This window comes from Crotalus tigris, unplaced genomic scaffold (assembly GCF_016545835.1).
Source record: "Crotalus tigris isolate CLP2741 ecotype Arizona unplaced genomic scaffold, ASM1654583v1 scf7180000018556.678853, whole genome shotgun sequence".
In the NCBI taxonomy this organism is placed as follows: domain Eukaryota; kingdom Metazoa; phylum Chordata; class Lepidosauria; order Squamata; family Viperidae; genus Crotalus; species Crotalus tigris.
This window is the reverse complement of record NW_024097075.1, coordinates 120,797-146,146: the sequence shown is the minus strand read 5'-3', so window position 1 is coordinate 146,146 and position 25,350 is coordinate 120,797. Positions and strand designations below refer to the sequence as shown.

At 36.7% G+C, this 25,350-nt stretch overlaps 1 protein-coding gene across 1 annotated transcript; it reads right to left on the bottom strand.

The window, feature by feature from the left end:
- Positions 1 to 12,422: 12,422 nt before the first annotated feature.
- On the bottom strand, positions 12,423 to 25,130 carry DUSP5 (dual specificity phosphatase 5). Its single transcript, XM_039354516.1, has 4 exons — positions 24,517 to 25,130; positions 19,955 to 20,097; positions 17,840 to 18,059; positions 12,423 to 13,205 (listed from the first exon to the last, which is right to left on the bottom strand). The coding sequence occupies exons 1-4, from the start codon at positions 24,935 to 24,937 to the stop codon at positions 12,784 to 12,786; spliced, it is 1,206 nt and encodes a 401-aa protein (XP_039210450.1). The 5' UTR covers positions 24,938 to 25,130; the 3' UTR covers positions 12,423 to 12,783.
- Positions 25,131 to 25,350: the final 220 nt, after the last annotated feature.

Sequence of the window (25,350 nt, the reverse complement as noted above, 5' to 3'; positions counted from 1 at the left end):
TAGGAATATATGGCCATATTTGGCGACACGATTGACTGAGTCAAGCACTTGATTTAATTTCTTGCACCAGAAGCCTATTAGCCTGGAAGGCTTGTTCAGATCAGTAGTGGCCATTTTTGAATCCTTAGATGAGAGGCTGTTATTTCCCCATTTGTTTTTTTCTCTGCCAGAGTGAAACAATAAGCTGTTGTGCCCTACTTGTGTCTTAAAACCTGATCTTAAAACCTCCCAAAAGAATATGCTGAGATTGAACCAATGGCCTGTTGAGCTGAATTGGCAAACAAACTATGGCATTAAATTAAAAAAATAAATAAAAAGTTAGTCTTTCTTAGGACTGTTCTGCCTACCCCTTAATACATCATATCAGAAGGATGGATATGTATAATATAATCTTCTTTAGTCTGTTGACCTTCAAATGTGTTGGACCCTATTATCAACAACTAAATTGGCCTGGGATATGATTCTGCCTATATGAGAGAGATCAGGTTGGAGGGGGTAATTTGATTACTAAATTCAGAATAGTAAACTTCTGGTGAACTCGGAAGAGATCATATTGAGCTAAACAGCTGAATAGTCTGGCACACTATTAAGATAATAGGTTTTTATCATCAAAGCTGCAATTTAAATAAAAAAAATACTCCAAGTAAAAATAACTGGAAGGGGAGCTTTAAATTCCACACTCAATGGGACTTTCACACATGAGAATGAATTACCATTAGATTTGCTGTTTTTTCTACTTGATTCAACATATTTGCATAAGATGGGTTAACAATAGGAATCTCTCTGAAGCTAGCACTTGGTATTTATCTTCTAGCATATTCAGCATTCTTGGATCTCCCAAGATGAAACGAAAGATTCCTATCCTAGGAAATAGTGACATTACTTCAAAGAATATGAGCAGATCCTGGATATATTAAAGCAATAATTTAGAATAAAATCCAACAGTTTCATACAAGAGAGCTAACAGTAACTTAAACAATAGCATGATGAATTAACTGGCTCAACTTGATCTTTTCCTCTTTGCCCTTTTGCCTTTCATCAAAGGGTCCAGGAGAATTTACTAACAAATATGAGTAAGAGATAATTACATGCAGTTTAGAGTGGACATTGTACAAAGAGGAAGGACATGAAAATAAAACTTGATCGTTTTGAAATTTCGGGAGAATTCTGAAACAGCGCAACCTCCTTTTGCATAACTCTGATAATCAATATTTGTGTTGTTAAGTCTAAAAACCAGCTGGGAAAAGAATTATTTTCAGATATTGTATTGGGCAGGAATGGGGGATGGCATTGGGGAGAAGCCACTGAGGCTTCTAGGGAAGCTGAGGCAAATTTCCAGGAACTGTAGGTGGTTTTCTCTGCAAATATACCAGCCAATGAGCAATAGACAAACAAGTATTGGATTGTTATTAATAGTTGACAATCCTTATTTCCTGTCTTCTTGTCTGCCCAGAGATAAACAGCAGCTTGTAAACTGCAGTCACACTTCCTATATCTCAGGGGTGAAACATTATCAATGTGGGCCATTTACAAGTGTTTGGCAAGTCTTTTATCATTTGAAGTTTTGGAGGAAGAGATGGAAAAGGGAGGAGAACAATTATATGCAATCATAGGCTCCCCTCCCCTCCTCCAAGAGTTATGCAAAAAATATTTTCAACATAGCATTTATTTTTCTCTCATGTTAATTCATCAGCATTCATAAATCTGTAGAACAGTTGGGACTTTCGGAAACAGTTGTAAACATGTATTTTGTATCTCTATTCTCAATTACAATGACAATTTTTTTAAAAAAATATGTTTATTACTAAACCCATCTTTCCCCATTGATTTCCTTCTTAAGAATATTCATTCTTAATATTTTAATTACTTTATTGATCAGCTGCTGATTTATTGACCTGATCAAAGAGACTTGGGACGTCTGGATTGATTTTGATAAGCCATATATTAACCTTTTCCGAGTCCATGATAACTGAGTCAAAAAATAGAGGGTTTTTTAAAAAGGGAAACAATGATAGATTATCTTGTTGGGTAATCCAAATATTCTCAGAGTTTATAGCACAAGTAAAACATCACACTATCTTCAAAACACCACATGGGATAATAGTTTGAATCAGCTGGATGCTACTATCTGTTTTGACTACAACTTTTTCTCCATGAGTCAAAAGACATTTGAATGGAAAGTCCCACTTGTTTAGAAAAGTCCTTTTTATAGCATGTCAGTGTCATTAAAATTGTTTTAGAAAATCATGAAGTATGGCTACTTCTATTTCTATTTCCCTTTCCAAATCATTCACCTGGGCTTCTTTGTTGCTGACATACAGCTCTTTTATATATTCTCAAAGAGGAAGTTAAATAACTCTGTATAATTAAGCCTCTGCAGTTGATTAAATATCCTTGCCTGGCCATAAGAGTTGGTCATATGATAGGCACATTGCTGTTTGCTCATCCTGATATGTGATTCATCATTAGTGCGTTGTGGGATGATGATAGCACTACTTCTTTTTCCTTCAAATAGTTTTTTTTCTAGATGTGATGACAACAGCCATAAATGGCCATGCTGGCAAGGAACTTTAGGTGATGTGTGGCCCAATTTATTAAGATTGCACCTGGTTGAAGAAAATTTGACGTGCTTTGAAAATCATCCTCAGTATCCATTATCCTTAGTGCCCTCTCTTCCAAGACATTTTTTTCTCCTGGGGTGGGAGAGAAATTCTTAAAGCCTTTTCAATTCCCATGAAATGAGATGATGGCTGCTCATCTCTTTGAGATTCATTTTGCTCTTGGAGATGGAAATTCTATCCCAGCCACTAGTCAAAGAATGGCCAGTCCACTCCATAAGTTTTTTTAATCTTTAAAAAAAAATCACTTTAAGTAATAACTTTCATAGCTTACTTCCCTCCATAGGATAGCTTGCTAGCATACTGTGTGAATCCAAATCCACATTCCGAGGTAGCTCCCCAAAGACTCCTTTTACTGTAATCCTGGAAAAAAAATGAGTAAAGCTTCCATGTAAACTTGTGTTTTTCTTCTGCCTTGACAGTGAGCTCTTTCAGTTCTAGCTGATAGGGAAAATGTGGATGTGAGATTTTGTTTCCCATTCTCACACTGTTCGAAGTCAAAATCATTCAGTAAAACCCAATAAACAGAAGTACAACTTTATAAAACATTTAAGTGCAAATTTAAGTGCTTGTCTTAGACACAGCAATGGCCAGACCAATTTATAAAAGGGAGTAGACAAATTCACGGAGAATGAGTTACTAATAGTTACTCATTTTGATGGTTCTTTAGTAGCACAGAATCAAAGGCAGCATATTTTAAATACCATTGCTAAAAAGCAACAGTGAAAGAAGGCACTGTCATCCTGTGACTAATGTCCACAAACTCCTCTCATTCTTCCCAACTTTTTAATTGAGTCAAATAAGACAGATACTTGCTTCTAAATCTTTATTGTTTTCCATTATCAATAACATGTCTTTGCAACCTCCCTTGTTTAATTTCTGCTCCTCTTTAGTTTTCCAAGTTATCTCAGGTAGCTTCCCAAGGAATATTAAACAATCAAACATGTATATTTGCTAAATGTCTGGGTTAGTCAGAAAGGCCCCTATGGCTTTCATAACAAATAAAACAAAAGTACTTTCCCCCCACTATTCTAGGATAGGCCTCTTCATCAATGTGTCAAAGCATATTCCACAGCATGCATACCACAAAAAGCTAGCAAATCGCATGGTTGGATTTACTGAGCTTAACTTTGTCAGTTACTTGGATCTTAGAAATATAGACACTTCTGCTAATTTAACTGCAGAGATGCTAAAATACATTTGCTCAGCATATGCAATTAAGTCAGTATTGGAACTATTCACTGATGCTTTTTGATTTGAGGTACACAATATCTGAGGACAAGAAAGATATAGCCAAAAGTTAGTTCTTTAAATAGAATACAAATTTATATTGATGATCCAAAAACAATTAACTCAGGAAACCTGTTTCGAATGTGAAATAACTGTTTTTGATCCAAAATGCTCTGTGCACCACCAGTTTACACCATAAATACATTGAAGTTCATGTAGATTGAATAAACAATATTGCCATTCTGGTTTTTTTTAGAAGAATAAGGGATTGCTTGAAGTGTTTTGTGGTTTGAAATAGTTGGATATTCAGCATATTCACTAGTGTTCTATTAAACACGAAGAACGTATGATATGTAAAATATCCTTTTGGTGCTGTTCTCTACAACAATGTAATGATAATTGATAATGTTGATACACATTATTTCATTTAAACTTATTACTTCATATATTATTATAAGCAAATACTCCTGCTAATAATTGCTTTGTTGTCCCATGCACATATGAAAGGAAGATTACTGCAAGTCAGAAATTTGGTGTCCATATAGTATGTTGAGTGCTATGGATTTTCTGATATTTCATTAATGACCTAACATGAACTAAGTCTCTCACCATCCCAATGCCTATTTGTCATCCTGTCATGTTTTTTTATGTTTTATGCATTTGAAAATTTCCTTTAAAGTTCCATTACCAGAGAAGTCTATAGTTGCTTGAGTGGCTAAAGGTGGCTTATTGGAGAATGAATTACAACTCAAAATGACCAGAAATATTTTACAGAGCAATTCTATACATCCCTGTTCAGAACTAAGTCCTACACAATTCAACTGAGCTTACAAATGAAATTGTAATTTGCAGAATGAATGTGGCAGAATTCAGTAACAGATCTGAAATTACCTTTCGTGTTTGCTATGGAAATCTATTATCATTTTTTTAAAATTAAAAAAAGGTCACTTTAAAATTGGAAAAGAAGGAATAATTCTCAGAATCATATAATAAAAGAGAGGTAATGAATTTGCAGATGATCTAGTCCACTCTTCTACCCTGCAAGGAATCCATTATTTCTGGATTCCCAATAGATGGGTATCCATCTGTTTAAACACTTACAAGAAGTGTTTGCCTCCTCCTCAATGCAGTCCTTTCCAGTTTTTTTCTTTTTTCCTTAAAAAAATATTAACTAAAACAGCAAATAAAAAAGGAATACATAAAATTGCAAAAGCTGGAAAAATGTATGTTTGCAAAGATACCTACTGTATACTGATATACTGTATATGTTCATTCCATTGTTAAACAGTTCTTATTAGTGAATTTTTCCTGATGTCCCATTGCTTCTTGTAATATAAACCTGCTGTTTATTATCTTTTGGAACAGCCTTCCCTACTCCATTTTCTGCCAGAAATTTTTCAATATATGAACAAAGCTACTATATCACCTCATACTCTTTCTTTTCCCCTGGCTAAACATACCCAATTTTCTTCTTGTTCCTGATAAATTTTAGGTCTTTTAGGACTCTTATTTTAATTGCTGTTTCTGAATATTTTTCAGTATGCCATACTGAATGGCAAATGGATGCAGCCCAGGATTACATTTTCTTCTTTCTTTTTCTTTTGTAATTGTATCATTTTGTTGAAGTGTACTGAACCTGTGAACAATGCAGACAATCAGATCCTTTTTAAATGTATTGCTATGCAATATGGTCTCCTATATCCTAGACATATTCCTTAGGTTTTCCCTCTGAAATAAAAAGACCTTGCATTTGTTGAAATTCATCTTGTTGCTTGCTACTGATTATTCCAATCAGTTGCAAGCTCTTGGTAAATCTTAATTCTGTCAACTGAGATGATTGTTTTCTGTCCATCTTGGTGTCATTCATAAATTTAATTATATTTAATCATAATTTAGAAATATGTCAAACAGTAGAAGGTTAGAATGGAGTCTCATAATATGCCAATGCCTGTTTCCAACTCAACATAAATCCATAACATAAATCCATTGATATACATTCATGAGTGTTGCTCATGAAGCAATTGCTGATTTCTGCCAAATAACATTGTTTTCTAGATGCCTATGAACTAAATGCACAATAATCTGTCCCTGGGCTTTGCCTGGTATTGATGCCAAGATGTTAGGTCTGTATTTATTAGTTTACTTCTTTTTTGAAGATCTTACTATTTTCAAAATTTGCCTTCCTCTAATCTTCTTGCACCATGTTTGTTCTCCACAATTTCTCCAAAAATCACAGAAATGAGCTTCAAGATGACATCTGCAAGCTCCTTCAAGCTCTTGGGTGTAATTGATCTAATCATGGAGACTTAAATCTGTTAATAATACTCAAGGGCTGCTGTCTCTTTACTTTGGGTTCTCGGCTGTTTGTTGTATCAAATGTTCTGCAGAGAACATTTGGACTTAGTTCCTTAGTTCCTTTGGAAAACTAAGAAGACCAAGACCTGTCCCCTGTTCTGTATTACCATTTTATCATCTATAAACAGGAGGTCCAAGCTTTTATTTCCTCCCTATAACTGCTGATATATCTCCCAAAGCCATTTTTATTTCTGTAATTTCCACTGAAAACTTTATTTCCTCTAGTTTTTTAGTACCCAGTTGCAGGTAGTCCTTGACTTACAAAAGTTTGTTTAGAGACACTTCAAAGTTGCAACGGCACTGAAAAAAGGGACTTATGACCAGTTTTCATACTTGCAATCATTGTAGCTACCCCGTGGTCATGTTATCAAAATTTGGATGCTTGGCCACTAGTTCATATTTATGATGGGTTGCAGTGTCCTGGGATCATGTGATTCCCTTCTGACAAGCAAAGTCAATGAGGAAGCCAAATTTACTTAACAACAGTTTGACTAATTTAACAGCTACAGTCATTCACTTAACAACTGTGGCAAGAAAGGTCGTAAAATGGAGCAAACCTCACAAATGTTTCACTTAGCAACAGAAATTTGGAGCTCAACTGTGGTCATAAGTCAAGGACAACCTGTACTTGATAGCTTATCTTCTTGGTGATTATACCTATCTTCCATTTCTTAAGCATGTCACTTTTCACTTTTTTATGGGTCTACAATCATTTCCTGAGCTGCTCTCCATTTTCCCTCTATTTGGAATAGGGTGCAATTGTGTTTATAGTGTCTTATTTCTGAGAAATTCTCAGCATTCCACACTCTCTTTTAATTGATGAGCTCTGCCTATGGAATATTGTGTGCGACTTATTTAAAATATCTGGAATTGGCACTTCTGCAATCTAATGAATATGCTACTATGCACCAGTTTCCCCTTTTTGTAGTATTTTGACACCAAACATTAAGGAGATAGATTTAAAGCAGATTTTCTAAGCCTTCCAGATGATGAAATGGAATAGAGGGAGAAATTCATCTTTTTTTTTTTTTACAGTGTCTGTACAGTTTCTGCATTTAGAAACTGCAGACAAGACACTCTTTATTACTGGTAAAGGCAAATGAAGTTTATCTCATAACCTGAAAACAGTCTACAAATAGCTGAATAATATAAGGTGAAAGAACTAATTTCATTATTTCACAATACAGACATAAAAAAGAGGATACTGAAATCGAGAACCTCGGTTACTGGTAATGTCTTCTTTGATTGACATGAGTGATTCAACCCCTTCCCAACTAGATTCTTATGCCTTATTTAGAGAAATTAGTCATTTTCATAACAAGCTGGCAGTGTGATAGAGCACAAATGTCAGAGAAGTGAAATGTGCAAGGTTGGTGGCAACACCTCCCCTGCCCAAATGTTAACTTCCCCATTTTGGTGATAAATATTTTTTGGCAATACAAGGAGTGAGCTGGCATCTGCCCTCATCTTGTCAACAATAATCCACAAAAGAAAGTGCAGGGAAGAAAAAGAGCATGAGCAGATGTAATTATATCAGTTGAACTATACCAATTATCTTTTGGGTAAAGTGTAGTTTCCAAGAAACAGGACATCTACAATTCTTGGTCAGGTCTCCCACTGCCACAGAGAAATAATACATTTTTATAATGTAGCATGTGCCCTGCTGTGCCTCTTCTATCGCACTCAGGACAGCAAACAGAACCAAAGTAAATACAATACAAAAGAGTGGAACAAAGGTAATAAAAAGTAACAAAACAGTTAAAATCTATTTAAGAACAGCTGAAGTATTTGATCTTACAATGGCAGTATATTACTGAGATAGAAAGATGCTTGGATGGATATTTTAAATGCTTTCAATACTTCTAGGTCACTACAAAGCTAAGTGCTATTCTATGGGCTAGTTTAAATCAGAGGTCTTCAACCTTTTGGGCACCAAGGACTGGTTCTATGGAGAGAGGTTTTTCCATGGATTGGAGGGGTTTCATGTACTACCTGCATCCCGCGGATGGGGCTTTGCTTGTTTGCACAGACCAGTTTCTGGCATGCCGCAGCCCGGTGCTGGTCCACAGACAGGGGATTGGGGTCCCCTGGTTTAGATAACAGAATAACTGAGTTGGATGGGACCTTCTAGTCCAACTCTCTGCTCAAGCAGGAAACCCTATTTCATTTCATACACATGGTTGTCCAATCTCTTTTTAAAAACCTCTAGTGTTGTAGCACACACAACTTCTGGAGGAATGCCCTTCTACTGATTAATTGTTCTCACAGCCAGGAAATTTCTCCTTGGTTCTAAGTTGGTTCTCTCCTTGATTATTTTCCATCCATTGCCTCTTGGGTGTTTGAACGTGTCTTCAATATAATACACAGTGCTTTGGTTTACAATCATTTCAGGATTTTTCACTTCGGGGACTATTTTTTCCCCATAGATTTGCAATAGCAGAAAAAACTAAAGAATGTTATAACAGGAATGGTAAAATGTTTGGGCTGGTGGATTGGTTAGTTGGTTACATGATGTCAAGTTGTTGTTGACCTCAGCGATCACATAGATTTTCTCCAGGACAATCTGTCCCTTATCTGATCTTTCAGGTCTATCTAAGGTGCACCCATTATCAAGATTATGGCTTTTCTTGCAGGCTTTCAAACAAAACACTTGGATTCTTGTTTTATTTTCTAAGAATGTGAGGCCAGCATGAACTGCAAGAAACCAGATTGGTGCCAAAATGATGGCATGTGCACAGAAATGTTGACAAGCAAATGCCTTCATTACATACTTGCCTCCTTATGTTTGATGATGCAGAAGTTGTGACATTCCCATTATGATGTCAGCACATATATGTTCTCTTTTGCTCTCCTTGCTTCCGCTGCGGATGCCAAATGTTAGAATTCATACACATTTATATGTCCAGGATATGAGGGGTCTGTAGATATTTTCTCAGCCCTCTTTCTGGCTCGCGCAGTATACAGGTCCTCAATAGAAGGCAGGCTGGTTGCAGTTGTTTTTTCTGGTCCTAACTATCCATTGAAGTCTGTACCTGTCCTGTTTGGTTGCTGTGCCAAACCAGATAGTTATTGAGGCACAAATGACAGACTCAATAATTCCTCCGTAGAACTGTATAGCAACTCCTTCTGAGGAGAAAGCTCCTCAGAAACCTGAGCTTTATGATTTGACACAGGAAGACCATTCTTTGTTGTGCCATTTTAATGATGGTTCTAATGGTAAGTGTCCATTTCAAGACCTGGAAGATTATAGAACCCAGAAACCTGAAGTGGATAATGGCAAACCACTTCTGAAATCTTGCTAAGAAAACTGCAGAGACTGCTCCAGCAATCATTGGGTGTCAAGACTGACTCAAAGGCACATAGACACACAAAAAGGTAGATACATTTCTGTGTGAGAGAGAAAATCTTTAAAATTGCTAATTTTGAGGTGGGAATTTTTTTTTTTCAGATTATTGTTCCTTTCTTAACTGTTGCTAGTTCCAGCATTCTAGAAAATGCACCCATGATATTAACACTTTTGGAACTGCCAATTAACATTTCAATTTAATTGGAAGAAGAGGGCTGAACTTTCCATGACTTGATCAGTATATATTTCCAATCTTTGACTACAATCCCAAATCTCTTCCAAAAATTGTTGACAGACTGCAGTTTTTAATGTGATGGATGGGAGATATGATTAATGGCAAAGAGACTGATATTATTTATTTGTTGATCACATTTGTGACAAAACCACCCCACAGTTGTTTATTAATTACAGAAATTAATTATATATATTGAATTAATATAATCTGAATTTGAAATGGAAATTTATGTTTTGTCCCAGCCTTTTCCACTTATTGGAAAGCAACCTCTGACATACTAATGATCAATGTAACCTTTAACACAAAAAATATTTTGCACCCTGGTGGATAAAAGCAACATATTATGCTTAGTTCACATATTGTATTAGTGCTAGAGGGATGAGGGGAAGAGATGCTGCCTAGTGAATGGTCAGATACAAGAGGGGAGAAGCCCACCATGGTTAAAAGTGACAGTGGGAGATTTGTATTTTCAGACTTGAAATATTTTGTTAAAATAGCCTGACAATTAAGTAGAATTAGTCCATCTACTCATGTTTCTTCTTTGTTTTATCTGGGAGGGCTGAAACATATACACTTCCTCTCCCTCAGAGTAAATACATTTATAATCTCACCACTGCTCTGTTGCTTTCATCTCTTTGGCAGCATGTCAATCCTTTAGAAAAAATGCACTCTGAAACCTAATTCAAGTATCTGTACAAACTATCTGCTACTGAATGCAATCTGTGGAACAAAACATTTTTTAAAAATATTTTATTTAAAAATGCTTTCATTCACATTCACAAGTTTTCTAATCAATTCTTGTCTTTCCCCATATTTAAAAAAAATAAAAATAATGGTGACAGGACAAAGCCACAGCAGAACATGGAGCCACCTGCAGGGAACACGCTAAATATACAGATTACCTGTTTTTGTTCTAGTTCCATTTGCTAAAAAATAAATAATTCCATAGGCAGGAATGCGAAATGAAAAAAGTCAACACAAGGAACACAAGTCCACATGTCCTACAGTAAGGATTGTCATTCAGTTGAAAAACATTTTTTGGGGACATTTATTGTTTTCCAGACTGTCTTTCTTCTCTCCCCCTTCCCATTAAAAAAAATATAAAAACCCATAAATTCAATTTCACTGTACAAAGAAAAATACATTTTCACAGAATAAAGTTAGAAATTCCAAAATTGTCCTTTATGTAACAATTTGCTATGGGATTGTCTTGTTAGTTACAATACTTTCTTTGACATCATCGGTCAGTTCAATCAACAAAAATCAAGAACTTAAGAGAATATCTGTCAGATATTACATACAATAATTTCTTTACTTTTAGCAGTCCATTAGCTACATATGACCCAGTGACTAACATGCAATTATTTTGCAGTCTTCTGAAACATGTCAAACTCATTGTGAAACTTTGGGCTTTCTGTCACCAGATATCCAGAATAAATACCTTAGAATGAATCTGTAAACTCTATATAGGCAATTCAGTCTTCAACTGTGCCTTGAGGACCAGGAAGTTCACCTACTGTACCCCTTGTTAATTCAGGCAAGTTGGAATTTGGTAATACAGTATTTTGAATAATTAGTTGTAGCTATCACCCTGCTATTCGGTGGCTAAGGTAGACAAAAAGAAAGGTAGGCTGTATTGCCACTTCTAGAACTGCTACAGCTTTCTAGTAGTATATGAAGAACAATGCCTGAAGGAGGATGTTGTGGGGGTCTCTTATAGAACAATGAAATATAGGAAACAAAATGGCTCTGTTCACAACATCAATTTTAAAATAAGATTTTTCAAATCATGGTTTATTACCAAATGGCTCATAGAGCCCATGTTGCAATGCTAAGACACGGTGGGTATGCTCAAGTAGTGAAAAACAAACAAGCTGTGTTATAATTGTGTTACATAATCATATAGTATTATGACAAAATCAATGCTCTGTCTTTTGAAAAGAGCAATTTTGTAGAGTAAGGAATAAAATACAGGATTTAGCAACACCAAGTTATCCCCTTGACATCCTGGCTCATGATAACAGGAGTTGTAGTTAAAACATCTGAAGCACATCAGATGAAAAGTCAGCTTTAACTGGACTAAGTTGGAGAATGAGGTATGAAATTCTCATGGTTTTGCAGCCTTAGTAACTAGAAATTATCTCCTGAATTTACTTCATGGTGCTGATAACAGCATAAAGCAGAGGCTTTCAAGTAAGGGTCCAATTTTAACCTTGAACTCTGTAGTACACTAACAAATAATGGAGGCTGATTGATGCAAAGGGGGAGGAGAGGCATTTGTTTCTCCAGCTTTCTAATTCACTTGCATATGGCAGATTATAACTTTTTTTAGGAATCCACAAAAAAAAGAAAAAAGGCAAGCATTCAAGTTTTTGCCAACACCAAGTAATATCAAGGTTTGCTCTTTTGTAAATTGTGCTTTTTGTTACAGCTTTTTTTTTCCTGACACAGCTGTTTATTGCTTACACTTCAACACAAGTCTATAATTAAAAGAGAGAGAAGGAGGCAGGAACTAAGAAGCAACCAGACAGGTCTGAGTAACTTTTTAAAAATGTGGTTCTTTCTATTCCAACTAGGTCTGGATGTACAGTAGTGAATGCACAAATGTTTCAGAAATTATTTAAAACACTCATAAATATGCACACATTATCCTCTGAAGAGATTTATTCTATCAAAACAGTAACCTACCCAGGAACTACAGAGGTTCTTAGCTAGAATGAAGGGCATTTATTTCTGGGAACAATATCTCCAAGTTCTAAGTAGAGTCCTCGGATTATCTGAGCTAAAACCTGGAATTTGCTAAATTTAGCACATGATAACTCCAAATTGCATAGCTGGCCTGAGCTTCAATGTGCCAAACTCATCTCCACTCCATCTCAACATAAAAGCATATTTTCCCTTCTGATGTAGACAGTCATTCTAGTGTCTGTAACGGAATGAAATAAATAAGCGCTTCTGTATTACGTATAGATGAAATATCTTGTTATCATCACCTCATCTCATGGAACTGTACTGTCTCTTGTTCCCAAGAGGGCCCAGCATGATGAATTTGCAGCAATAGAGTTCAACGTTAGTGGATGGACAGGTGAGTGCAGGGGCACTGAATTCAAAACCGAGGTAGGAAAAGCAAAACTTTTGCTCAAAGCCAGCTCTTCTGTGAAGAAAGACACAGCATCCCTTTTGCAAGATGCAACAGGAGGGCTAGGAGCTGAAGACAAAATTTCTGACTCGTACTGCAACAGCTGCCCCATGAAACTGAAGTTTGGTGAGATCAGACTTCTCCGTTGCTTGATGTAATCAAATGCTTCCTCCAGGCGGAATTTTCTTGTTTTCATCAGATAAGCCATGCAGATTGTGGGAGAGCGAGAAATCCCTGCTTCGCAATGCACCAGGATCTTGCCCCCTGCCCGTCTGGTGCAATCTGAAAGGAAGAAATAAAATGGACTAAATATGGAAGCTATTGCAATCACCACAACTGAATGCCTCTATTGGTAGCATGCCATGGCTCCTGCCTTATCAAGCAATATTTCTCTGAACTTTGGATAGCCCTGACTCTATTGGCTTTCTAGAAGGCCTTTGAAGACCTGGCTTTTCTTCCAGGTGTTGGGGTCCAGATCTTAGCGAAGCCAAACATACAGTAATGGCCAAAAGTGTGGAAATCTTTTGGGGAAAGTGTACAATAGAAATGCTACCTTTGGTTAAATTTCCACCAATTTTTCTTCTAATTTCTTTATAACTGTAGCCTTGTTCACTTAATAATATTATTTTACGTCGCTTTCTGGTCAACCAGTCAACTCTTTGCACCATTACTTTAATTTTATTACGTTTTATAATGAAAGAACACAAAAAAACCCAACCAACTTGATAGCGATCGCATAACACACTGACAAATGTCCTCCTCTCAGCTTCAATACATGACATCAATAACTGAATCCTACTGTGATCTAATTGGCTCATTGCCAAAACAAGACGACACCTGATTGGCTCTCTAAACACTCATGCTCATTGGCTACAATCAGATGAAGGAAAGCTACCTGAAGTTGTGCTTCCTTTTTCTGATTATTTGGCTATAACTTTTCATAGAATACAGCACAGATAATTGAACAAACTTTGTTGCATTACATTTTTGATTAAATTATCTTTCCATTGATATATAATTTTATGGTACTACTCCAAAAAAAGTGGTGTTATTAGCCATCAAACATCAAAAAGGTTTCCACAATTTTGGCCACTACTGTACATGTTGCTTTTTCCTCCTAATCCTGAATGAAATGTCATCTGCACATGAGTCACAATTTTAGTTCTGTGAAACTTTGCAAATAATGATTGTTTTGGATTTGCTAAAATCAGGATTTAATATTTAACTAAGATAGGCAGGGCAAACCTGAACCATGTATAAACTTATTTGTTTCCACATTCCCTGCTCCTTCTTATGCACAGCTGGTAGAATTTTTAATTTCTATTATTTTTAAAAGAAACCAAGAACTGATCAAAATGAACTCTATTCAATTGCTAAATAAACCAACAGCAAATTTTGAATTAGTTTCATAATTTCTTTCATTATGGATTAGAACCATAATTTTTTTTCAACAGACATGCTAAAGTAGCTCATTGGCTATAATCAGATGAAGGAAAGCTATCTGATATCAACCTAAGCAAGTTGTGCTTCCTTTTTCTGGTTATTTGGCTATAGCTTTTCATAGAATACAGCACAAATAATTGAACAAACTTTGTTGTATTACATTCTTGATTAAATTATCTTTCCATTGATATATATTTTTATGGCACTACTCCAAAAAAAAAAGTGGTGTTATTAGCCATCAAACGTCAAAAGTACACTTTTCCCAAAAGGTTTCCACAATTTTGGCCACTACTGTATATGTGATCCTGACTCGTTTTTAAAAATTGGTTCCTGCTTGTTTATTTAAATTTTTTTGCTCACTGAGTTACCTTAGTTAAGGTGGGCAGCCATATAGAATTATTTAATAAATAAATAAAACATAAATATGCCATGATGCGAAGGGTCTCCATATTTCATATTTCAGATTGCTAAGAGAAGGACATTCGGAAGGTATTATATAGATGCAATGAAGACCAGAAAAGTAATTTCTCCTTGTTCTTGCTGACCACATTTACATAAAAATTACAATGACTGTGTCGTAGATAAAAAGGCTTCACTCCTTCCCTTCATCCTTGCCAAATCTAGCATATTATGGCAGCATATGTTTAATAAAATGGACTCTACAGTTCTGTTAAAAAAACCCTAAAACAGTTTGATTCTTTTCATAAGAAACACAAGCTGGCACTACAAGTTTTTATATACATACTCTCTCAAAGCAGATGGAAATGAGTATATTTCCCTGCTCACTAGGAATACAGAAGGCAGTGCCTTTATCCCCACCCTATGAGATCTTTTTGGTAGATGTTTAGTATGCATTTTGAACCCAAAATGCCAAGCCCTGGGCTCCTAGGGTTTCCACCACAAACTGCACAATAAACTACTCTAAAATCTCTAATTACAAGCCTTGATAAGTGGCACTTGGTCTTAAATCAGACTATAAATGGCTTAAGCAGAGCTACCATTTTACGCAATGGGAGGCCCCAAGATTACTCACACAATTCAATTATTGTTATAAGATTAAAAAGAAAATGCTGAAAATAAGCTCCTTGTGTAAAATGCAAGGATTAAATATAGAACTGAACTGCTTTAACTGGACTAGGAAATGAATTTCCAAGTTTCATCCTATTGTGAAACCTGTTAGATTTACAAGCCATACTGTACTCCACCCAGAGTTACATACTCCCTAATTGTTATTACAAAGTTTCCTGAAGCATCTACAGAAGTCATTTTATTTTAAAGCAAAGAACCTACACTCTATTTACTACAGTGGTTCTTAACCTTTTTGAACGAATCACCCCCTTGAGCCAATGAGGAAGTTGTCATCGCCCCCCCTCCCCCAACATAACCTCTCAATCACAACATAGGAAATAATTCTTCAGTTTATGCAAACACTTTTTTTGTTTTCTTTAAAACTGTCATCAGGACATATCGATGTAAATAATTTATTTCCAGTCTTTTTCCCATATCTCCCATATTCTGGCCAATAGCGCACCATTGTATGGGTCGAGGCTGCTGCGCAATGTGCGTGAAGATGCATATTCACATATGTACGGGGTTCTGTACTGAAGCTAGCTGGAGGAACATTTGAAAACACAATCCAATCCACTAATAGCGAGCGATCTGATGTTTTTGTACGACAGATATACAGCCATTCACTGTACGAAAAAGTCTCAAAAGTGTCCCCAAAACTTCTCGCTCCATCGCCCCCTTGTCGCCCCCTTTTTGTTCTTTTGCCCCCGCGTCGCCCCTTTTCGTTCCATCGCCCCCCTGAAAAATGAAATCACCCCCTGGGGGGCAATATCGCCCAGGTTAAGAATCACTGATTTACTACACAGTATTTGAATAGGCATTGATATGTAAAGTGCTTAGAAGTCTCAGTAATTAGTTCTTGAAAAAATGTAGATTCAAATCAATATTCCTCTTTGAAACACATTGGTGTTTCATTTTGAGTCACTCCACTTCATAAAGCTGCGTTTATGGGAAAATGGGGAGCATCTCAAACCCAAAACGGAATATAAAGATAGTAAGTGAATAAAGCCTATTAGACAGGATACCCTCTCACACTGAAGGATAAGGATGAAGAAAAGACCAAGAGATGTTGCTTAATGTTACCTAACAAGTTAATAGTCAGAGAAAGATTTGAATGGGTGGCTTCTTAGTTGGTTATGAATTAGATTTTTTTCTTCAAAAAGCCAGAAACGGTATATTTCAAGAATCAAATCCAAATAATTTATTCTCTTAAAACAATTATGTAAATAACTGAACTGAGCTCTATAAACAAATTAAGCAATCCTGCCTACTTAATGAACCCGTTGTAGCACTAAGCTATTCCTATTTAGGGGCTGACAAATTTTTCCAAATAGCATAGGACTTAACCATGATTTTACACTAGAACTTCCTTTGCAATACTTTCATTAATAGAAAACTCTCATCTAAATGTTAACTGTAGGTTAACAGGCCAATTTCCTATCCCTAATGAACTATATCTGCTTCTTCTCCCGACCTTCCACAAGATATCTATATGGTTAGTTACCTAAGCTTTGGACAAATCTATCAGATGTCTAGCTATTTGACCCTACTATTTATGGTTTTTATCTCTGTACTATATATGTATATAATATCTAAGCCAGCTAAAAGCACTTGGAAAATATTAAATCTCCTGTAGAAGTGGGTCTGACAAGCATCTATTCAAAGAGTTCCAGAGAATGCACAAAAGTTCAAAATATCTCAGTAGACAGATATTTATTGTATCCCCTATGTGTGCCAACTTATTTCAGTCTCTCATACCGTCCTACTCAACACTTAAAGAGAACTTCTTTCACACTTCCGACCCAGCAGTAAATTAGAATGCTTAGCCCTACATTGTGAAAACATGAGGCCGGAAATGGGAAGAATGAGGGGCTCACATACACAGGAAATGTAGGGACAGCTTATAGACTAGATGTTTATATACTTTATTTTCCAAAATTCCCAAAGTGCCTTTAGTAAATCTACTATACCATTAGACTGTTTTCGCTAGTATGAATTTTCTGTGAAAATATTTATTTAATATATTTACATTTTGTCTTTCTTCATCTATTGCATGGTACATATCAAAATGAATACTAACAACAAATAATTAAAAATACGCTAGCCAAAGAAACCATCACAAAAGACCCAAACCAAAACTAAAAGTGGCAGGTGAGGTAAACAAAGTACAAATGACTATATAGCTTTTCATGGAAATAGATACAGCATGATAGTTGTAACCATAAAAACTACCATAGCAATTAATAGAGAAGCTCTTTGTGACCATGGAACCTGTAAAAACAAAAAATCATAATCCTCTGAAATACTCCTGGAAAGGGAAAGAAGATTTTGAAGTCTGACATCCTTTCATGATTCAAGAGTTATTATTCTTATTTGCAAGAGAAAGGGAGAGAAAAGCCACCTACCAATAAATTCTATAGCCTCCTGGAAGTGTGAGCTGATGTCTGCTGTGTGACTGTCCTCCACTGGAATCCACTTATAGCAGAATCGATTAGTAAAGGCTTCAGAACTCTTTCTGGAAACATTCAAGAGTGCAGTAATGTTTAAGTTGGCAAGGAACTCGCACTTGGAAGCATGATAGGCACTGCCAAGGTATAGGAAAGGCAGGATTTCCACTGGGCCACCCTATAAAGTAAAAGAGGAATAAGTCATTATAAATTTTCTGAATGGCTTTTCTTCAATAAAATCAAGACAATAGGCAGCTGTGGTAAATTTTTAAAAAGCATTTTGGACACCTTCCAGATGTTCCTGTAATGAACAACTATGGTTGAAAGAATTTGTAAAAGGTGGAAATTATTTCTAAAGCTACTGTTACTGCTTTAGCACTTGCTACGTTTTTCACCTTCTAAATGTCTTTATCATTATTCTACAAGAGTCAGTTCAATATAGTTGTAGCAGATAGGTAGGAATAGCTGTTCTTCTTGAAGATATAGATCAGGTATCTAGTACTTTTTAATCCAGTTTTTAAACCAGGGACTGCACTAAGCTCTAAATGATATGTGGGTGATTAGACCAAAGAAGTAAGATAGGACCAAGGTAAAACCTATAACTTGCAATGCAATCGAATCAAATCAAATCGGATTACAGTTGGGTGACCTTTGATCATAATAAATTGAAATTCAAACTAAGTTTATATTATTACTCACTATATATATAATAATTTTCTTCTCCAATCATGTTAAAAACTACTCATATGTAGCACTTTTTAAAGGGGATTTGGAGGCTGTTGCTAATAGTGGTGCCCTGATATAGACACATAGCTTATTAGAATTACTGAGCCAGCAACTAAGCTTAATAGCTAACAAAGATCCATCCATCCATCCATCCATCCATCCATCCATCCATCCATCCATGTTTTTCATTTGAATGGGAAAAAAGCATATACAATAGCCTGAACCTGAAGAACATGAACATGGGGAAGCGCACAGAGGAATGTTCATGGCTTTACTACATCAGATGTTCCACTTTCTCTGTGGATGAATGATGCACCGGAATACCACTAGGACATAAGAATATGCCAAACTGCTTCTGAAAAACATTTATTGCTGAATGTTGGTGACCAAAAAGTCAGAGCTTTGGTTGTTAGGGATTGACCTATAATATAGTCACCTTTAAGTAATATTTTATGGATTTGACCGAGGTCAGGAAGAAAACAAAAGTCCACCAAATGTGATCAAGCCAAAGTAATGGTCAGAATGCCAGGTCAAGACTGAGGAAGCAGGATCCATTTTTTTTTAATGAAAACTTATTTTATGCTATTTGCCATTGCTACGTATTTATCATTAATAAGTAGTTCTCCACAGAATATTCAACTTTAACATTTCATGATATTTTCCTCTTCAAATAGTGAAATTTCCCCAGAGAAATTGAAATTATCAATATGCTGCCATGAGTAATAATTTTTCTTCCTATTTTTGAAATTAAGCAATCCAACTAGACAAAAAGTTGATTTCATGTTTTTTTTAAAATATAGGAGCAGCCCTGTTAAGTTCCATTCTCTTTCTTTTTTTTTTTTAAGATTTGCTTCATAGACAATTATTCAAAATGAGAATACTCATAAACTATTTTTCAACTGTAGTAAAATTTCAGTCCCTTTGTTCTTTTTCACTGTCTGACTAGGCACATTTCGTTTTATATATTTATCACAGTGCCTGGTTAAAGCTGTAATGAAACTTAAAACTGGTATTATCAATATTCCAATACTATCTCAGATGAAGGTGGCATCTCAGTGAAATATTTAGAGTTATAAAATACTTTAATTCTTTAAACTGTATAACAAGAAGTTGGGGAGGGGAATGACTGGTGTTGTTGGACTAGGTTCATGTGGATTTCTCCTCCTCTGTTCTTGAGACTGATTGCAGCAATCCCAGTCTCTTCCTGAGTTGTTTGAATTGACTCCTTTTGTCATATTACCAAATCTGAATAAAGGAGTAAACTGTGTTATGAAGAGGAAAATGCCAGAAAGAGTCCCCAAGGAATGTGGGCATAAACAGATTAATTTTATCTTCCTCAAAACACACCTGATCATATGCTGGTTTCTGATGGATGCATTGCTTCTCATGCAAGCCGTTGATGTTTTTCTCAGTTTCAATCTTCTCTTCGGATACAGGCTTTACATCTATGCAGAACTCTGGATATTGTGAATAAAACGTTTCATAGCCTCCTAGAAAAATTACAAGTACAAAAATATAAATTAAAAAAGCTAGGGGGTGGCATATAACTGTGCTGAATCATCGTTTTTTTCTAAACCTGTTTTTTTGTTTCCTATTGCATTAAGAGTTTCCATTACAAAGAAAAACAGAGAAAAGAAAGCAAAAGAACAGGAATCTTCATTTAGAGCTATGAAATTAAAGAGAAAAACTTCAAATAAAATGTGACATTTCAAAATATTTCCTTCAGACATTTTTATGCTTTTATTAATTTGAGAAAATACAAATTGAAAGGCTGCTGTCCGTTGAATATACACTTCCATTTCTTTGCCTCTTGGCAAATTAAATGGATCCATTAAGAGTCATAAAAGTTAACGAAACCCTGTGATGGGCTTAGGCATCTAAATAGCCCCAGGTGAGTAGTTTTTCTGTACAAAAATAGATTTTCTAAATTTACTACACAATTAATGTAAATTAAATATATCTAAGATGCAACTTAGAGCATGGGTACTGATGTCTATCTAAAAAGCAACTTAGAGCATGGGTAACTGATGTAAAGAGGATAAATGTATGTACCAAGTATGCCTCAAAGCAATCTTCCTCATTGTTATATTGGATAACATGTATAGAACCTCAACTGTAATGATTAGGGTGGCTCTTGGTTATGTTTTCATTTATAAGGAGGATTTCCACTGATACAATGAGAACAGGAGGACATGTCTCTACAATCCTCTACACATTCAATCCTTAGGAACAAATTTTAAGAAAAAGAAAAGGGGGCCGGAGGAGAAGTCACACCATTTTGCTAGCAGAGGCCAGATGTCAGACAAACCCACTTTAAATTAGGGACCATTGCTTAAGGAAACATACTCAGTTACTATCTTATAACTTTACTCCCCAAAATCCTTTGAGTTGGTACGTACTGAAATATTTTCAATAGGAATTTAAGAAAATACAGAAAAAAACAGGAAGTTAAGTAAAAGTCAAGGAAAAGTGGTGTGGGGACTTAGGGAATTTTATAAATAATATTCAGTTTAGGCAAGATAAAAACATTGTGTTTTCATCTTTTAAAAGCTTTCTCTAATTAAAATATGACCATAAGAACCTAGTAAGGACAAAGAAAGAACTTTATTATCATAGATCAGAATGTTGAAAAAGGATAACAAATTATTGTATATTTTCAGCTCTATGTCTTTCTGCCATCAAAAATGGATGCTATGATTCTCCAAATGATCAGTGTAAGTAGCCAACTCTTTTCCACACTTTTGCCCTAAATTGTTTCCCCTCAATTCATTTCCCTCAGTTTTAATCTTCTGAAACTTTTTATACGGGTAATCCTCAATTTACGATCACAATTGAGCCCAGAATTTATGTTGCTAAATGAGAAATCTGTTAAGTGAGCTTTGCTCCATTTTCCTGCCGTATTTGTTAAGTGAATCACTGCAGTTATTAAGTTAGTAACATGGCTGTTAAGTGAATCTGGTTTCCCCATTGATTTTGCTTGTCAGAAGATTGTAAAAGGTGACCGCATAACTCCAGGAAACTGCAACCATCATAAATATGAACCAGTTATCAAGCATCTTAATGTAAATCACATGACCATGGGGATGCTACAATGATCACAAGTGTGAAAAATGGTCATAAATCACTTTTTTTCTGTGCCATCACTAAATGAACTGTTATAAGTCAAGGACTACCTGTCTTATACCAGGGAAGTGAGGATTAGAGTTCATTCAAGTGTTACAATAATTTTTATATCTCTATTTTCTGGGATAAAAAAGAAAACCAAGCTATTTCAATTTTTCTTGGATAGATCAGAGAACTCAACAGAACTCAACTTCCGTAACCCAGAAGCATCAGGGGATCAGGAGATTAGCCAACTATTCTTAATATGAATCACTTTTTCATCCAGTTCTCTAGCTCTTTCTCTGTATGCACTCCATTGCGCTCTGATGCTATGATTTCCACTAAATACTGCATTGCTAATCTTGCAAAAGAGAGATTCTTCCTTTTCACTATGAGTGATCAAAATTCTAGGCACAGGAAAGTGGCAACAACCCCACAACCTCTCTTATGGCAAATAGTTGCTTCCAATAGGGGAAGAAATCATAGTTTAATTTTAAGATGTATTGATCTTTCAATAAAAAACATTTTCACAATCAAATATGTATGATTTATCTATGTAAGGAAATAGTCTTCCCAATGAGGTATTCAAGGAATAAATTTTAAAGATTTTTGTGACTGTTCGCATAAATTCAGTGCTAGATCAACTGAAATTTTTAAATCAATGAAGAAACCATTTCAAAAAAGGTCATGTTATGAGTGGTGCATCAGAGACAGTGACATAACACATGCTGAAAGCTTTCAAAAATATTGGTGAGGGTGGCAATTGACAAGGATTATGTCACTCCGCAGTAAAAGTATTCTCTGAAGAGCAGGATTGCATTTGTGGTTGCTGTTAGCTGACAGGCTATCTGACTCATGCCTGATAGACTGCCTGAATCTAGGCCCACTTAGAAAATTGATGCCACGCAACAATGAATCGTCTCCCACATCACTAACAGACAAAACCCTTGGGATAAGCCTCAAGGTTCTTCCATTAGTTCATTGTGAGCATTCAGACAGAGGTAAAAACATAACAAGAGCAGCACTGGCTTGTGACTCAAACACAATTTACCAGTGTAGCAAGTTTTCAGAAGATAACACGCAGTCCATAGCAAGAATAAGCATTCTATTTCAGGATATTCAGTATGGATGACATTGAGCCTAAAATCATCCAGAGAATTTTCTACCATGGTATCTCATGCTAAAATGTTCTTAATAGCTTAAAACAGGAAAAACTGTTAGCACTGAGTAATATTTGCATTCATTTCTTAAGATCGCCTTGCTGTATCAAATAGAATGCTAAGAATATAGGAGGTAAAGCTTTCAAGACTTACTTTTTGATTTGGAAATAGGAAGACTAAGAGATTGCCATTTAACTAAACTACAAAGCAGTTAGTAAGCCTATCAGAACCAAAGTGTAGCGTATTAAAATTTTGCTTTGTTAAAAATGTGATGAAATATTCCTGAACTACAGTATGAGTTTATTTTATCATGTTTCTATCCACCAAAGGAATCAAATTTCAAAATCTTTTATATATTCACATGACATGAGTCTTCTTAAAAATAAAATAATTCTTTATGCCAACATAAAGAATTTAGCATCTATTTGAATTAGCATACTGTCTGGAGATTTTCCTGCAATAGTTTGATATCATTGGGAAAAAAAGATGTCAAGATATTTTCTTACTTAAATAATATAAAGCAGTAATCATTATGCCTCTGACAGGATAAACTAAGACATTTAAATTGTTCCTAATAAAAGTACTATGCTACTGCTATCTGAAAGCGACCATTTTTGTTACATACAAAGAACGCTTATGTTGGATAACATAAATGATAAGGATCTGCCCTATAGGAGGCAGTGCTGACTTCTATAATCTGCATCCCTTTAACTTAAAAGCAGAATATCTATTGTTTCCCATCTCCTCTATTAATACTTTCATGAAACGAGCATACTACTTATGTATGAGCCAAGTGTATGTTTAAATAAACTCAAGAATAAAAAACAGGATGGTGCTTTAGATCTGCAAGGTGAGGACAGTGAAGTCATTAATCTGTTTCACGAGGGCAATTTTTGTAGCAAGACCAATACATTTCTTACACTCTTGTGTATAGTTTTAGGTTAGATCTGGGCTAAAAGACCAGATCTAGGCAAACTTTGATTCATTAGTCATCTAAAAATATGCACAAGAGCATGTTTTCTCTTGCTGGGCTAAAAGATCATATCTAGATGAGCTTTGATTCATTAGTCACCTAAAAATGTACACAAGAGCGCAGGAGATCATTGATTTTGCTTCTCCCCCCCCTCGCCCCGCTTCCTTTTTGCATGCATTTATGATGAACAGGATTTCCAATAGACTTCTTGTCCTCACTTGTTAGGGAAAAGAAGTTACAGAAATTTCAGGGGAAGAGGATCTGTTGAAAGGAAAACCTATCGATCAATCCCTTTCAATAGAGAGAGAGTTGCGAAAGCTCGTCTCCCTTCTTGTTCAGCATACAGTACATTGCATTAGACACTTGCCATTTACGTGACCGTGTCGCTTCTCACTTGCCCTGGGAAACTTACCCAGTCTAGCATCTGGACAGGTATTGTTAAGAACAAGGCGGCCCCGGCTGCTCATTACTAAGCAGGGCCGCCGGGCTCTTGCACCCGCTCACTCATCTGCGACATACGGGCGACATCCAGACGGAGTTTTCTTGGGGACCGGTTTAGCAAGACTCACGTTTCCAATTCCCTGCAGCAGCGCTCCCCAGAAGCTACCCGACGGGAGGCCGGTCTCTTTCCCACCCCCACCCCCGCAGCGCTTCTTTCTCCTCGACGGCCTCACCTTTTAGGAAACAGACCCGGGCTCCAGCCTCCGGCAGGCTTGCAGACAGCGTGTTCAGCACGATCTGCGCCGTGCTCTCTTTCTTGAGCTTTCGCCAGTGTCTTGTGTTTTGATCCAGGACAACCACCGCCGTCAATGTCCGAGGCGGCGCGGCGTCCCCTTCTTCTCTTTCTTCCGAACCAGCAGCCGGCTGGAGCAGAAGCCGCCCCCGGGCCGTTTCGTCGGGCACCACGAAGTGTAAAGGCACGGGCCGCCCGTGGGAGCGGCGGATCACCACGGAGTTGAGGTTGACGTTGAGAGACCCTCGGAGCCAAGAGGCCGAATAGGAGAGATACGGCCTGCAGTCCAGGACAAGGCACAGGGCAGGGTCCTTCCGTAGCAGTTGCTTGAGTCGATGAGAATCGAGAGCCGCTACCTTCATCTTGACACGTTTTCCCCGTCTCTCGCTCCCTTCCCTCCCCTCTCAGAAGCAGCCTCGAAAAGGGTCCCCCTAGGCGCTTATTTTAAACAACACCCGAGAGACTGCCAGCCTGCTTCCTTAAAGCCGCTCCTGGCCGCGACCGTGCTATGTATGTGTGTCTTTCCTTCCCAGCCTTCGCATCTCCCTCCCGGAATTCAACCAGGGGATTCCGCTTCGAAGAGGCAATTTATCTGAATGAACGCCGGAGCCGCGCGGCTCTGTCCATATAAGGCGACTAACGTCATCGGAATGTTCTGTAGTAGAGACGCCTCTCCTGTGAAGCGCCGCCCACCCGAGGCAGAGGAGATTCCCTCCCCCCAGGAAGAGGGAAGGCCAAGCCGAGGCGATGCTCAGGAAAGCGTTACTCAGGCTTC